Genomic DNA, 17,277 nt, shown 5'->3' on the forward strand with positions numbered 1-17,277 from the left:
ATAATAAATTGTGCCAAAGAGGTCCATAGAATATAACACGCTTGTTTATTAGATTATGAAGGATGATAAGCATCTATAGGGTGGAAAAATCTTTCAAAATCTAGATGCTTATTCTTAAAGAATTTTTCGAGAATTCACACACACACATATATATATATATATATAATGGGTAAAGGTAGGCCCTATTTTTATTATTCCATTGCGCATTGAAATATAAATTTCTTATATTTAGTATCAGAATAAAATTCATGCTACTTTGGTTCTTATGTCGTTTGGATTCGAAAATGAGTTGAAATTAGTTAAAATGAGTTGTGAATAGTAGTGAAATGAGTTGTGAATAATAGTAAGATTTGTAAATTAAAATTGATGAATAATAATGAATAATAATGAGATGAATTGAGATAAGTTGAAATGAATTACAAATACAAACAAAGCAGTTTCTAATAATAAATATGTTGGCATGCATAAAAGTTGTGAAAGTTTATTATTTTCCCAATTACAATGCAGAAAATTTTCTTTAATGTTGTCTGACACCGATGTTGGTTCTAGTAAAGAATTCCACGATTGGTCTTTAAAGAAGGCGAGGTTGAAAGTCTCCGAGGATTGCTGCATTGTAATTGGGAAATAAAAATATGATTAGTTGCGTCATTTTTTTTAATATAAAGTAATTATTTTGATCAATTACATTAGTAAAATAAGTAAAGAAGTATGTAAAGAGTAAAATACATAAAGAGTACAAAAAAATGACTGCATGTAATATAAATCATTGGGAAAAGAAGAAAATGAAGAAAACCTATTTGGGCAAATTTAGTTTAATCGGTCAGATTATGCATCTTCTAAATTGATCCTTTCCCAAAAGATGTACTGTTTGTAGACTTACCTTTCTTATGTTTCATGACAACTATTCATAGGGCTGCTACATGCATGGTACGGCCCCGGTGCCCACCTCTTGGTTATTCATCACGCATTGTGACACGTTTTACCATATGGGCAATGATACATTAACAACCTTTTCGCAACTATTTTCGCCTCTTATATAAAAGTATTTATATAAAATATAAAACCCAAATCAGATGGGAAACTCAAAAGGGTTGATGTTTTAATGAACTAACACTATCACTAGTAATAAAATAATTGTATTCGTATCATTATTCTTTATGATATTCCTGCCCCTAGCAACAATTGTCTTGGGGGAAACAAACGGGCCCTTGTGCATTTGGATTAGGCTCAAAGGTCCGGTCCATTTTCATCGCCAATCAAAATTATAGGGTGGGCCATCACTTGCTGGGGCTTTTAAAAACTTTTGCTTTGACTCAAATCCTATTCAGGTTTGGGACAAGGGCAAGGAATATGTTAAGCTACTAAGAAGCTTAAACTACTGATTTGTAAGCAAACATCGATTCAGGATGCAAATCCTTTATTGCAAGTTGCATTTGACAATACCTCATTTTCATCGCAGGAAATTCACCAAAGAACAGGTGCATTTAGCTTTAAAGGTGCTTGGGAACACAAATCATGTTCATAAAGCTGAATTAGAACCATGGGGATTTGAGGCAGCTCAACTTGTGAAACTTTCTCAAGAATTAAAAACCCATGCACCATAATTGGCCTATCTTTATCATTATCTTGAATTCCAAAACGTGCAATTCTGCAAACTCTTAACGAACTCTCTAGATCAGCATTTACCTTCTAACCTACAATCCAGCAAGGTAAGGGCATTGAAATTGATCATCATCCATCATCTAAACAGGTCACTGTTTCAGTGCCTAACAACTTCAGAAATCAGCATTTTGTACCTAGATACATCAGCTTTTAGAGCGACAGCTTCACCTGAAATCCATTATGGTGCAAGGCAGACCCTAGTCTCCCCCGTGGTATCCGAAACCAAACTAAATCTTGTCCTATGAGCTTAGCAAAATGGAACTGGCCTATATTCTGCATCCAGCAGCCCCATGGGCAATATGAAATACATGACTTCAATCTAAACTCTTGGCATCCTTTAGAAACAAAAGATATTCTATAGAACCATTAGGCATGTTATCAGAAAGACTGGAAGCCTTTTTCAAGCTTCTGCACAGGAACCCCGAATCAACGATATCCAACCATGTCATTTCTTGTTATAAAATAACCCAATTCAAATATTTCGCCTGGGGAGGTGGTTGTCTGCTTTCCAGAAAGACTAACGTGGGAGGTGGTATCAGATCCCATAACAGTTTTGAGTTCAATGTAATTTCTAAGCAGTACCACCTAATGCATAAGATTTGGGATCTGTGGTTTGCATTCAACTAAGCTCTCCTAGTGTAAATAAGAGAAAAATCCATTGCTGAAATTTTATATGTGCACCCATGTAATGTGAGGACGACTAACCCCACCCTGACTCTGATTTCCTGCATCAGCTTAAATCTTTGCTCAAGAAAGATGCGGTGTCTTTGCGATCCTCACAAAATCCCCTAGTCCAGCAACATCTAGTGGCCGTGCTGATCATTCTAAAGACAGGCAAAAAAGACAACTTCTGTGCTTTCCCCAAGTCAATTATCAGTAGCCTTGTGAATACACACACATACTGAAAATAACCCAAGATAAAAAAACCAGGTAGCTAGATACTACTCAGTTAGTAGCTTAGAGTACTCACTTAAATGTAAATTATCTTTGAAATCTAGACTAGACTATCTGAATGACCAATATCAGGCTTGGAGAGTGGATAGTTGCATCAAAAGACAGCATAGAGAGTAGATGCAAACAGTTCGAGTTAATATGCTGAAGTTTGTAGAAACATAGCGACTAAATTAGAACTTTAATCAAAGCCTTAAACAACCATAGCAAATATAATAATTTTATTTATGTGGGAGAGGGGCTACCATGCATCAAAAACTAATAACTATACCCAATGCATACATCTAAACACGGGATCAGAAAGTATATTGCTTTTTTTTTTTTTTTTTTTTTTATATATATATATATATATATATATATATATATATATATATAGAAAAAGCATCTCACACTATAGCTTCAAAGATTACCAAAATCAGTCTGCTTCTAGTTTTAATGTGGAAAATTGACATAAGTACAGAATTCCATGACACCAATCTATTCAACATAGCAAGACAAAATTTGAATCAAATCAAGGACGGCTGCCATTCAAGTGTTTCGCCCGCAAACATCGGAATGATATCTCCAAATGAAAAGGAGAAAGACTCTGGTACCTTCCATGGAGTCCTGATCATTTTTATTTTTGATGTGTTTCTTGGAAGCCCATAGAAGTCTGGTCCATTGAAGCTTGTAAATGCCTCTAGCTTGTCGAGTGCACCTGCCTGAAAGATGCAATTGACAAGTAAGTTTCATGCAAGTCATTCCACGAACGATAAATATTGCTTAGTGTGTAGCCATGAAAACCTTATCTCATGTATTTGATCAATCACACAACAATCAGTATATCATATACTAATTCACCAAAATTAATATCCAAAATACAGCTCATGCATTTCAAATGATGAACACATCAAAGTCTGGAACAAAGAAAAACAATGAAGAAATAAGCATGAATAAAATAAGAAAGGCTACATCAATTTCAAAAAATATATACTTCCTTCACTTTATTTTTTTTAATTAAAAACAAAAGTTTGGGAAAAAACTAATAATAAGCAAAACTCTTTTTCTTCTAAAAGACTATTTCGTTTGGCCAGATGTGTGCTTTGAAAAAGCACGTCTCCTATAGCTCCTTAACCCTAATTAATAAGAGATAGTTGTAGCATCCATACGCACACGCCCACACGCGCACACAGGGATATTTTTATGTTGCATCATAAATTTGTATTGCGTGCACTTTTGAGCTTAAATGAAACAGGTCACAATTGGGCTGTGCTCACTAAAACTGGATGAGCTAAGTCATACAGGAGCTCAATATGAATGTTGGAAGCCCGAATTGAGTTCTCCAATACAATCCAAGCTCATGTAAAACAACATCAACTACATATATTAGCACCAGAAGCAGTTCATTTTTGTCTTATCACATTCCCCTTTACTTACTGGGTTAGAACTATTACTTTTTATAAGATAAGAATTTATTGCTATGAAAAAAGACAATTACCCAGTACACTAGAAGTATACAAGAAATCCGCTTAACTGGGAAAAGAGAAAAGTGCTAGAAAATCTTGAGAAGAAGAAACAAAGCAAGCTACATTGTTTGATACATTTTCCAATGAAACAGGGTACTAAACAAGAAAGACTTGAGGTCTAACAACAACTTTTCACATTTCGTTTCTTTCACTCCAAATACTCCAAAATAAGCAAGGGGTTAGAATCCTGATGTTATCCGGGTAATCTTCCTTAAAGTCACTGTCCAAGTGAAGTAGTTACACTTGGGGAGCCTCATTCATCCAAATATGCTTCGATTTTCACATTACGTGGAAGGGAGAAGTTCAAGCCCTTTATAATGATTCCAATGGGCACCTAATTGTATCTTGACTAATCATTTTGGAGTATAGGCCCAAATGTGGCCTAGGCTTTTCTTGCTATTACAAATGGTAGAAGACAATCTCAACATGTGAGATTTGAACCAGAAGGGCGGAGATTGTAATACCCCAAATTGTGTCACCCATGATGGAATGCCAAACAAGGACATCGGAGGGATTTAAGGGGGACAGATTGTAATCCCTGAATTATGTATAGGAAGTGATGAATAGGATCCCATAGTGCTTAGTAGGGAGAACTTCAAGCCCTTTACAATTGATTCCAAGGGGCTCCAATTTTAACATAGACTAGTCCTTTTGAAGTATCAGCACAAATGTGGCTTGAGTCTTCCTTGGTTTGTAACAAAGGGCCCTAACATGAGGGCACAACACATTTATAAAACATGTAAGGGTTGATAACAACCCACCACATAAGCAACCTTAGAGTGAAGGGTTTTAAATAACTCTAAGCTTAGGGTGAAGGATTCTCAATAACTTGGGAAGGCACCTTTCAAAGATTGGTCACCACACCACACACCATGCCAAAAGCAGATCCTACACCTGTCACCCATAATAAATCGGGGAAAGTAGGATAAGTTCCCCAATCCCCAATGATGTTTTTCCTAAGATCAAAATAGTAAGATTCATTCACCTCATGGGAACACCAGTCACTACCCAAGCTTCCGTACTTGGTGGCCACTAGAACCCTCCAAGGGCTATCTTACATATGCAGAACACTATAGCCATGTCCCCATCAAAGCTTGATTAAAGAGAAACTTACCCCCAAAACACCTTCAATCATTGAACATGCCTTGGTCCACTTCAAAAGATGCGGCATAGGCTCCTCCCCCATACTTCGCCTCAACGCAGGTTCTCCGATTGGTTGGAAACTCCCACAGGTAGTGCCATAGTGGGAAAAGGAACATATAATAGCTAGCAAGTAGATCATGTATTCTTGATCAATGTGCTTCTACTGCCTAAGATAAATACAGCCTCTTCATATCCACCAATCAATGCTTCATCTTCTCTATATTATCAAACCAAACAGTTTTAGCTTCAAAGGGAGCTCCAAGGCAGGACCAAGATAAGTCATGGGTAAGCTAGAAATCCTACACTCAAGAATTTCCACCATACTAGCCAAATTCTCAACCCTACCAATTGGAAGCAAATCCAACTTAGCCAAGTTAATCTTCAAACTAGAGACGGCTTCAAAGCAAAGGAATAAGCAATGCAAGTAATGGTGATAGCCTTTGTTTGCCTCACAAAATACTAAGGTATCATTCTCTGAACAAAAGATATGAGATATTGAGCCCTACAGTCTACTCCATTCCTGGAACCCACAAAAAAGCCACAAATAAGCGTTACCTTCCTCAACTTCTCTTTGTCAAACAAAGATCTATTTTCTTCAATTGTTTGAAGGCCCTTTAACTCTTCAAAAAGAAGATTCTTTATTTTCCCAACATCACCAAACTACTCATTCCATACTTGTAGGCCATCTTTTAAGGCCATAACTTTACACGCCAAACTATAACTTTGAGTACATTGAAAATAGGAAGACCCCCACCATTGCTTCACTTTTTTCACAAAGCCTTCGAACTTTAAGCCACATATTTTCAAAATGTAAATATTGTTTACCAACTTAAATATCCCTACAATCAAAAGAATGGGGAAATGATCAGAAACCAACCAATTCTGAAAATGTGATTCAGTCTAGACCAGAAGGGATGTCTCAACAATTCAACCATTTAAAAGTCCCTCCCACCATCGACATATCAATTAGGTTCTACTCAAATATGGTAACTGAAAACTCCATCATGGGTCGACACAAGTAAGCTTCACCCGAGTTTTCACTAGGAAAGTACCTACATTAAAATCTGCCCCAACACACCAATGCCAGTTCCACCAACTCATAAGACCAGCTAGTTCATGCCATTCTCCAATTATCACAAACGGGAACCATGCACCCACTCAAGCTTATCCTTTACATTCCAAAAGGAGCATGCCATGTTATGCTCTCCCACACAAGAATCAATTCTTTCCACTATCTTACTATCCCACATCATCAAGATACCACCCAAGGCCCCTTTCAATTCCAAGTTACACCAATCCACATTTTGGCCACTTCAAATATTGCAAACAATACTTTTTGATTGAGACATGTTTTCAATTTCCCAAAGAGAACAAACTAAATCAGCTTTCTGATCTACAAGCATGTTTCCAACATGAAGGCACTTATCCTCGTCATTAAACCCCCTAACATTCCACCATGACATCATGAGCTTCAAATAAAAGAGCACTTCCCCTTGACTTTGTCAAATTGGTCTGAATCCCTTTCCATAGGGTTTCCTTTCATTATATAGAAGAGATTTACATAATTAATGCCAGATTTTCAGCGCCTAAATGCTATACAAGGTAAGTATTTCCAACTTATTTACAGCCTAATTATCTGCTATATACAATCTAGATATCAAGGAAAATATCCCTAAGATATTACAAATCAAATCCCTTAATTATCTCCGTAACATCCCCGCTCAAATTGATATTGGTAGATCAAGAAGCATCAATTCGTCAACCAAGAACTGATGCCGATGCCGAGAAAGAGCTTTAGTGAATATGTCTACAATTTGATGTTTGGTAGAAATGTGAGGAAGACTAATCACATGTCTGTCAAAGGATTCACGCATGAAATGACAATTGACTTCGATATGTTTCATACGCTCATGGAAGACAGGATTAGCAGCGATCTGACTAGCACTGGTATTATCAAAATGAAGAGGATTGGAATGAAGCTGAGGAAAACCAAGTTCACCCAATAACCCACGAAGCCATGTGATCTCAGAGCAGGCGGAAGACATAGCTCGATACACAAACTCAGTGGAGGACTTGGAAACTCTGTCTTGCTTCTTACTCTTCCAATAAATGAGTCAATTGCATAAAAAATACACCAGCCAATAACAGAGCGACGAGTATCTGCACATCCGGCCCAATCAGTGTCACTATACCCCACCAATTGTAAGGAAGATTCTTTAGGAAAGAACAACCCGCATGTAGAGGTGCCCTTTACATATCGGATAATGAGGCTGACAGCAGCTAAGTGAAGGTGTCGGGGGGTCTGTATAAATTGACTGACCTACTGCACAGCAAAAGAAATGTCAAGACGAGTAATTGTCAAGTAGTTCAAACTCCCAACGAGTTGCCGATACAACGAGTTGCTTCAGATGCTTGCCCGCATCTAAAGCAAGCATTCTGGCCCACTAAGCAATTTCCTTGATGCCTCTTCCCGCAATTCTGGCAAACTGGATTCATTGCAATGCTCTGAGGTAATTGTGGCTGGTAGCTGGGAGCAGGCTTCTTGTTTCTATTGGGCTCAAGTAGTGGTTGTTGGCGCTTCCTTTGATTAAGTAGTTCCGCATTCGCCCTCATGTCTTCTTCTACCAAAGTGGCTTGTGTGACCAAGTCGGTGAAGTTACGAATCCTCAGGGGTATCAGGCAACTTCGAATTCTCGAATGCAAGCCCCGTTCGAACTTTTCACATTTCTTTTCCTCATCTAGAACTAGATAACTTGCAAACCGCGATAATGCCACAAACGTCGCAGTATAGCGTTCCACCATCATGGTTCCCTGTACTAGGTCGAGAAACTGCCTAGCTTTTGCTTCACGGAGTGCTGGGGAAAAATATCGGTCCAAAAATGCCCATTTGAAACGGTCCCAAGTGATGGGTACCCCCTCGTTAAGTTCAAGCAGTAGTAGTTCCCTTGTAGAGGTCCACCACTCATCCGCTTCATCTGCCAGCATATAAGTGGCAAACTCCACTTTCTGTTCATCCGTACAGAACAAAGCCCTAAAAATCTCCTCCATTCTTTTGATCCAGCTTTCTGCATTGAGTGCTTCTACCCTGCAATCAAAAGTCGGAGGATGTTGCTGTGTAAACTGGTTTAGGGTACAACCGACCCTGGAATTCCTGGCTCCCAAGCCTTGATCATCTGCAAAATACTGGAGAAGTCTGGAAGCAGCCGTAGCTATCACCTCAGGTTCATTTGGTGGAGATTCCGCGGAACCTTCAGGGTGCACATTACGCCTAGAACCCGATGCCATTATCTAACAACACCGTTCATTCAATAAGCAAGTAATAATTCAATCATACAATCAAGCAAAACAAGATAATAAACATCAACATAATAGTAAATAAAAAGTCTACAGAATCTCTCAACCTAGCTTTGATACCAATTGTAACACCCCGTTCCCGTAGGATAGAGATATTACTAGCAATCATAACATAATGCCCGGTAAAGAGATTCATTTCTTCAAATACCTCATTTATTGAAAAGCATCAAAATATTAAAACTGAATTGAACATGATTGTTTCGAAAACTGAACCTAAAATAAAAGAACATAAACTAATCCTATGAATGACATAAAAGAAATCTAATTGTTTTGATAAGATAAAAGAAATCTAATTCTTGTGTGAATATCACTTATTCCTTCCTAAGTCTTTGTATTAGATCTATTCCTGGCCATCCAGCTCTGCGTCATCATAATCATCATCTGTGAGAATTAAAACATGGATGAAAACAAGAAGACAAACAAAAATAAGTCGAATACTCAGTAAGTAGTACATCACACCATAAAATATAATTTGGCCTAACATAGACTTAATTTCTAAAGACTTTTCACAACATACATACAGCATCACAGATTCACAATTATACACAGAACTTAACTTTCTGAAAACTTTACATTCATACATATATCGTCACAGATTCACATAGCATATATATTCATCGTTATATTGAGCAGAAGCATACATAATCATGGCAAACATGTAACGTGAATGCGTGATAACTTGTTTATCTTGTCTTAACATGGAGTGAAAGGCACTTGAGTCCGTGTTTCACCTAACTTGCATTACATGGAGTGAAACGCGCTTGAGTTCGTGTCTCACTTAACTGGCATAACATGGAGTAAAACATGCTTGAATTCGTGTTTAACTTATATAACATGGAGTGAAACACGCTTAGATCCGTGTTTCACTTAACTTGAATAACATGGAGTGAAACATCCTTGAGTCCGTGTTTAACTTGCATAACATAGAGTGAAACACACTTGAGTCCGTGTTTAACTTGCATAACATGGAGTGAAACACGCTTGGCTTAACTTGCATAACATGGAGTGAAACACGCTTGAGTCCGTGTTTCACTTAACTTGTATAACATGGAGTGAAACACGCTTGAGTCTGTATTTCACTTTAACTGGCATAACATGGAGTGAAACACACTTGGGTCTGCGTTTCACTTAACTTGCATAACATGGAGTGAAACACGTTTGAGTCCATGGCACCGTAACATTTCTTATCTTTCTTAATGCATGAGAATTTATTAGGCTTCATGAACATTTCTAACATGGCATATTCTTGTACATGGCACAGCATAACATGACATAATATGGCATATTCTTGTACATGGCATGGCATAGCATAGCATAGCATGGCATAACATAACATGGCATTTTCTTATACATGGCATAGCATAACATGACATGACATAACATGCTCAAAACGTTTTATGACATTCCATGGCATACATGATCTAAGTACTACATGAACATGGCATATATGATCTAAGTACTACATGAACATGGCATACATAATCCAAGTATTACATGGACATGGCTATTCCATTACATGGCATACTTGACTTGAATTACTACATGAGCATCTCATGACTTTCATATGATTTTAGTAACATTCAATCAATCGAACAACAAATTCATTCATTCAAGCATAATCTCATATTTCATCAAAGATCGTAAAAGAAATCTAACCTTGACTTGCCTCTTAGCGTAGCGTAGTTAACCATCATAAGCACATCATATTTTCATACATAACAATAATATTCACAGTACGCATACATTTATATGATCATACTGTTTACATCTTAGCGCTGCTTCCTGATTTCCAACTTGTAGTGCGTTGCCTATACGAGGTACTAGATGTTACTAATTTATTAGTGAACTTGTCTAGCATTCTAACTACTTAAAATCATACCGTAGAGATAATATAATACATATTCAATTAAAATTACTACATATTAATATTATTCAAATCCCATAACATATCCTTTAAAAAATATAACTTAATAACTGTATTAAAATATAGGAAGGCCCAAGGCCAATTGGGGAAAACAATCCACTTTAAAAGAACAAAGTTTCTTCAAGAGGATTTAGGGAAGCCTGTAAAACAAGCTATCAGAGGTTTTAATGGTATTTTGGGAAAACATCCTAATGGGCATGGGTATTTTGGGAAAACTGGATATAAAGGAAGATGTAAGTATTACGGGGGAGAGGCTCTCATCGCGTAACAAAGGAACTGGACTAGAAACAAAGGGAGTGGTTGTGCGATGCTCACCGAGAGAAGGAGGCTGAGGCAACGACGGCTCTAGGGTGGTTGGAAGCGACCGAAGACATGATTGGGTCCTCTGGGCAGTGGTGCGATGCAAGAGAGAGAGAGTGAGAGAGTTAGACCGAGAAGTGAACATCACGGGAAGAGAGAGAGATCCCGTTGGGGACTTACCGGAAAGGAGTGGGTTCCATGGGGTTGGGCTGGTCAGCAATTTCTGGGCAGCCGGGGTAGTGCTCCGACGTCCTAAGGTGGTCAGCGGTGGTTGGGCAGAGTATATACGGCTTATGTGAAAGTGAGTTCTTTGTATTTTTGTGTATATAAAACAGAGGGTTTTCGTGGGATTTTATAGATGATGGGGAGGGGAGTGGCGTGAGTCATCAGAAGATTGGCTATAATTTGAAGTTTGCCTAGACTTTAGGAACCTATTCCTATGAGGATACAGATTCTGCGAGGATTTTGAGGAGTTTGAGTTGGAGTTAGTCTCAAACTAGGAATCAAATCTAATATGGGAACCTAATGGATAAACTATATGAAGGCTTTGATAGGAAAGGAATCACTAATTTAATCTATTTGTTAGCATATTTCCTAAGATGATAATAAAAGTAAAATAAATAAATAATAAAGAAAATAATACTAGTTTTAAGCCCTAAATTTGGACCCATATGTTACATGACTAGAGTTACAATTACTCATAATTAATGGAGCATGTCAGCATTTTTAACTCCTTAGGCCTCTAAAAACTGATTTAGGAGTAGAGGCCAATTCCTTTGACTTTCTACTAGCTTAAATGGGTACAAATAAAGCCCAAAGTTCCTTTTCAAGCCTTCACATGAAACACCAACAATGTGGAAATTTTCGGATTTTCTGTAAGACCCATTCAGAAGTTCTTGATAGCCCACTCTCTAGGGAAAGACACATCGTTACTGGCTCAGAATACAATGGTTCCTCCCAAATGCCTATAATATCGAAAAAGTGTTTAATTACAAGGCCATATTTTCCTGCCCTAATGCAGAGCCCAATGCACAGCTATCAAGAGGATCAAATCACATGCCTACCCCCTGCTTGAAAGAGTGTCTAATTACAAGGGCATACTTCGCTGCCCTGCTGGATGGAAACCGCAATGCACAGCTATCAATTGGATCAAATCATAAGCCTTCCCCCTGCTCAGACTATCCACAGCCCCTCCCCCCCAAAGAATAGAAAAAGGAAACTGTGCATGGAAGGGTGAAATGGGGAAGAGGTACCAATTTCCTTCATGATAGTAAGAATTATGATATAGCCTTGACATAAAATTGAAATTTATATCATGCATGCTAAATTACAAATTACATTCCCCATTATTGTAACAAGATTTAAACATTTTGCAAGTTAGCTTATAACATGATAGTACATATTTTCCTGTTAAAAGTTGGGTTTTAAGGCCCCAAAGATAGTAAACCCACCCACTCTCCCGTTTCTAAAAGCCATCCCTCACCAGTTAATCAAGTCAGATGAGCTACGCACAAAGCTTCTATTCAGATAGTTGGAAGTTCAAAAACCCATAGAGCATCAATGACAACGGTTAAAGTAGTGCCGAGCCCAAACATGTGGAAGATATATACTGAGATTTGAGATCAAGTTCAGGTTTTCTCACATCATGATCGGACTAACAAGGGTGAGGAAAAGAATTTACAAAATTCATAGGAAGAACTAGCAACAACTAGAAATTTGCAGTAGATATACCAAATAATTCTAAAGTTACCTCATCAAAGACTTTGGCATATAGTGATAGGGCAACAGGGGCGTTGTATATACCAGCACATCCACAAGAACATTCTTTTCTTCGTCTCTCATGTGGAGCACTATCAGTTCCAAGGAAAAATCTTTTACTTCCACTGGTCACAGCTGCAACAATAGCCTGTCCTATATGAGAAACAAATGAATGAGTTCATGTAACATAGTCAGAAGGAGAGTCTCTTTCTGAAACTATCATTATAAATTTCTACTATGTGAATAGTTTGTAAGTAAATCATAGAAACCAAAAAATAATAGCTCAAAAATTAATTACCAGGGGATTCTAACCTTAGCAGCTGCTGTCAAACAAAGACAACTAAAATTGCTTTCCCAAAAACTACTTCACGTGTTAGATGCTATTTCAACATTGAAACATATTTACAACATAAGGACCAATCTGACTGCCATTTTACAAAGATAATGGGCATACTTTATAACGCCATAAATAATTCGTGTTTGGCTCATAAAAGAAAAGGAAAGTCATGCGTTTGAGAAACAAATTACAATCCAAGAAATTCGGTAGCACATATGGACTTATGAAAAAAAAAAAAAAAAAAGAAGTTCAATGGCACATGTGGTAAGAGTGAGAACCAATTGCTGCTCTAGGAAAAATGGAGATTTTTTATGTAACGTACTGTGGATCTCTCTTTTGAGTACTGGAAGGCAGTAATTATGAGGCTGCAATCCTCCTTGAAAGAGAGAATTTCGATTGAGAAGAAGATGCTGTGGAGTAACAGTGGCGGCTACAGATCCTGAAAGTTAAATCAAGTCAGAAAGAATAAATCTGGAAAAGGAATAAAAATGAAAGTAACAAAAGAAAAGACAAATGCCAAAAAGTCAATAATGAAAGTGATTAAGGATACCTTCTTTGCAGGACTCAACAAACCTAACAGCATCCATTGTTGTGATATGTTCCATCACTACCCTCAGCTGTGGAAGTCTCTGAACTAAAGGTTGTAGAACAGTTTCAATGAAGACTTTCTCTCGATCAAACACGTCAACATCAGGGTTTGTAACTTCCCCATGAACCTGCGAGAGAAGAAGCACAACCATATAAAGAAGTTAACATGTAAACCAACATCATCTAAAGGTAGGAAAGCATCACAACATAAATATGTTGCAGTGTTTTAGTTAAAATCGATTTGGATTTGGCCTAGTTGATGTAATGCTCTGAGCAGCTTACCCATTCATGATTGGAAGAAGCTCAAACTTTACATAGAATGTGATTTTAGGCCAGTGAAGTGTGATGATGTCTTTCAATCTTGGACAATTATACATACATGAGTGCTTTTTCAATGTGTCAAGGAATTATCAACCTCCCACAAAATTCAATAAACCACATAACTGGTGTGACTTCAGACTTCTACACTATTGTCGGATAACAATTTTTCTTTGTCTGCTAAAGATGTGCATGACATCTAGACAAGGATAATTTTGATCAAACTGCATTAACTTGTAAACAAACCATGAACTATGAAGCAAGGTCAAAGCCGAATTCAGCCTAGCTAGCATGCAGAAAGAATTAGCTTCTGTTCAGCATTAACTTTAAGCATGTCACTTTTTTTAACTTTTTTTTATCGGTAAACAAGATTTTATTGATCATAAGGATAAGCAAGAGCCCAAGTATAAGGATAGTCACTTTTTAAAACTTGCTAAGAATACCATGAAAAAGATAATAACATCAAACGAATCACCAATAGAAAGACCCGCAAAAGTAACAACATGGACACCACTTAGAAAAGTACAGAGAAGAAGAGAGTTAGCATGGTGAGTTTACCAACAAAGGCATATTTTGTTCAGCCATCTCCTCAAGGACGGGTAGACATTTCCCAAAAAGATCCGTAACCCCATCTTGAGAATTAGTTGTAGCACCAGCAGGATACAACTTCACAGCAAATACAACCCCACTTCTTCCTGTCAATCCAGCCAGCATTATCATGAACTAGGGATGATGATTGAAGGGGCAATTTACTTCAGTTAATAAAAGAAAAAAAAAAGATAAGAAAAGAAGAGGAAGCAGCCTGCACTTAAGGAGGAAAAGTTGTTAAGAAGCAGCAAGTTTAAGCTACATCTTTTTCCCAACAAAACCTTCATGAAATTCTGATGTTCCAAGATTTAGTGTCTTAGAATAATAAGATCTCCGCAAATAGATATATGATTTGAAGACATGCTACGATTAATAGATATCAAGAATTAAGCCCAATCTCATCCACAAATGAAATGTTGACCAAAATAACTAACTAATAAGTCAACCCAATACTCTTACATTTAAGGTTTTCTCTTACATATTTAATATTAACTCTCTCCTAAATCTATCAACCAACATTTAACAGCAGAGGCAACATCATATCGGAATCATATGTTTCCAAGCAAAGAGAACTCATGAATTTAAAGTGAAGCAACAATTTTAGTCCTGGATGTATTTTGAAACAGATCAAAGTGTGAGTAAAATCATAATGACAATTTTTTTCCAAATGTAATTCGATTGAAAACTCCCAGTTGCATATTTTAACAACACTCACTTGCAAACTTGATCTCTTCTGGGCTTGTCGTATCTGTCAAATAAAGTGTCATAAGAGGAGTGAAGTTAATATTGGCAGGCAGAGCTTTCAAGATCGATTCTCGATATGTCACAGCAGCGGCTGTGGTTGTAATGGGGGGCTTCAGATTCGGCATCACTATCGCCCTTCCAAAATGACTTGCACTATAGGTGCAATAGTTACAAGACAAGAAGGGAACAACACAAATAGTATTCATACTCAGGAGACTTTTCTAGCAAAAATGGATAATGATGTGCAACGACCAAGAAAAATTCACAGTGAAATTCAAACTACCTGTGACAGACAACAGCTTCAAGCATGTCCCCATCACGGAGGTGAAGATGCCAATCATCAGGTTGTGTTAGAGTAAGCTCCATCTTAGGTCCTTTGCACCTTAATTGCCTAGGCCCTTCAATCTTTCCCACCGGGAACTTCAATGCCTATATAATAACAAACGAAAAGAAAATGAAGGCAATCAAAAACATTAAGTTTCAACTCTTTATACGGTAATTGCAATGCCTTTGTACATACTTTCGAAGGAAGGACCAAACTCTTAATCATTCTATAAGCCACCACACAGCCGAAAGCCTCTCTAGAAAACGGGGATTTTTTCTGCTAAAATTGAAAACTTTATATCAGAAAACAAAAATGCTACAGAAAAGCCTCTTTATATATAGCATACTCCGCACACCCCAAAGTGGAGGTGACGTGGAGTCCTTTTAATATATATTAAAAAAAACAACAGAAGTTCGCAAGTAGCGAAATTTGTCTGGTCTGGTTGTTCTTCTTCTTTCTTCTTCTTCAACCGAATAGTATTTCTGTTCTGGTCGCATTTCTTCTTCTTTCTGTAGCATTTCTGTTCTGGTCGTATTTCCTCTTCTTTCTGTAGCATTTCTGTTCTGGTCGTATTTCTTCTCCTTTCTACTTCTTCAGCCGAATAGCATTTCGTTGGGGGTGGAACTGCACACTCCAGGACGCAAACTCAGAACTCACAAGGCATCCTGTTGAAGACACACTCATTGGACTTGATTATTTAAGCCCAATGACAAAGAAATCTGTGCAGTTGAACAACTTGGATATGCATATGCTGCCGCCACCACCACCTCCTCCTCCAATTCCGCCAACACCTACACCAAAACCACTACCATGTCCAGACCCTCCACCAAAACTACTACTACCCCAACCACCGCCACCAAAACTACCATGTCAATCACATTTGTTATATGATTGAAAAATCAAACACATAAAATAAACCAATCCAAATTCAAGCAAAATTAACATAACAATGACCAAGTAATAACCCTTTTTCTCTCTACAGACTTATGGAAGGGAAATAAATACGCGGAAATTCACAGACCAAAAAATTTACAAAAAAATTCACAGACCAAATACGAAATGTCTCACCCGCCTGGGTATTCGGTGGCTTGCCGGAACGAGATTGAGAAGGAGGAGCCTTTCGGTTGAGACCGTGGTCGGCGAGTGAGCTTTGCCTGAGAAATCTTTCCGTCGAACGGCTGAAGGAGATGGAATGGAGGAGTTCAGTTTGCGTGAGGAGAAAGAGGAGTGAAGGAGTGCGCTGTTATTCCTTCCGCGGGGGAGTATACGGAGGAGACAGGCTGGGTTTGAAATAAGGGTAAAAATGGCAATTTACACGTCATTGACTTACAGCATATAATAAGGCCGGCTCATCGGGCGAGTTTTATCACAGTCCGGTCCAGAATCCGGTTATCCGGGCTCTAGTTACTGGTTCGAGCCAAAATAAACCAGGACAATAACCACTTAGAAAAATCCTATACTTAATTTTTTTTTTTTCTTAATTTGAATGTTTTGATATTTTTTATTTCATTTATTTATAAATTATACTTTTGAAATAGTTTAGAGATTTTTTTTGAAAGGCAAACAAATGGAGCGTTTGATTACGCGAACATATTGTTTTTGAAAGGAAAATGAATGGGAGGTTTGATGTCAACCCATTTGAAAGTTGTAATTATGATCATATCCTTAAAAGTTTGAAAGTTATAATTATCTAAAAGTTATATGTGTATTTTCACCAATCGACAGTTTTTTTAAAATTTTAATTACATTCTAGATTATCCAGAAAAACACGTTTGAGGAA

At 37.6% G+C, this 17,277-nt stretch overlaps 1 protein-coding gene across 8 annotated transcripts; it reads right to left on the reverse strand.

The window, feature by feature from the left end:
- Positions 1-2,982: 2,982 nt before the first annotated feature.
- On the reverse strand, positions 2,983-16,791 carry LOC121253111 (dihydroorotase, mitochondrial). Of its 8 annotated transcripts, XM_041153025.1 has the most exons (11): positions 16,547-16,791; positions 16,064-16,335; positions 15,902-16,025; positions 15,693-15,773; positions 15,456-15,601; positions 15,144-15,325; positions 14,399-14,535; positions 13,485-13,650; positions 13,257-13,373; positions 12,590-12,750; positions 2,983-3,314 (listed from the first exon to the last, which is right to left on the reverse strand). In XM_041153025.1, the coding sequence occupies exons 3-11, from the start codon at positions 16,013-16,015 to the stop codon at positions 3,120-3,122; spliced, it is 1,299 nt and encodes a 432-aa protein (XP_041008959.1). In that variant the 5' UTR covers positions 16,016-16,025; positions 16,064-16,335; positions 16,547-16,791; the 3' UTR covers positions 2,983-3,119. The 8 variants fall into 8 exon arrangements, with proteins under 8 accessions (XP_041008959.1, XP_041008958.1, XP_041008960.1 ...); XM_041153024.1 differs by having other exon boundaries at positions 15,902-16,332; XM_041153031.1 differs by having other exon boundaries at positions 3,146-3,310; positions 15,902-16,335.
- Positions 16,792-17,277: the final 486 nt, after the last annotated feature.

The sequence above is a fragment of the Juglans microcarpa x Juglans regia genome, chromosome 2S, assembly GCF_004785595.1.
Source record: "Juglans microcarpa x Juglans regia isolate MS1-56 chromosome 2S, Jm3101_v1.0, whole genome shotgun sequence".
NCBI classification, from domain to species: Eukaryota; Viridiplantae; Streptophyta; class Magnoliopsida; order Fagales; family Juglandaceae; genus Juglans; species Juglans microcarpa x Juglans regia.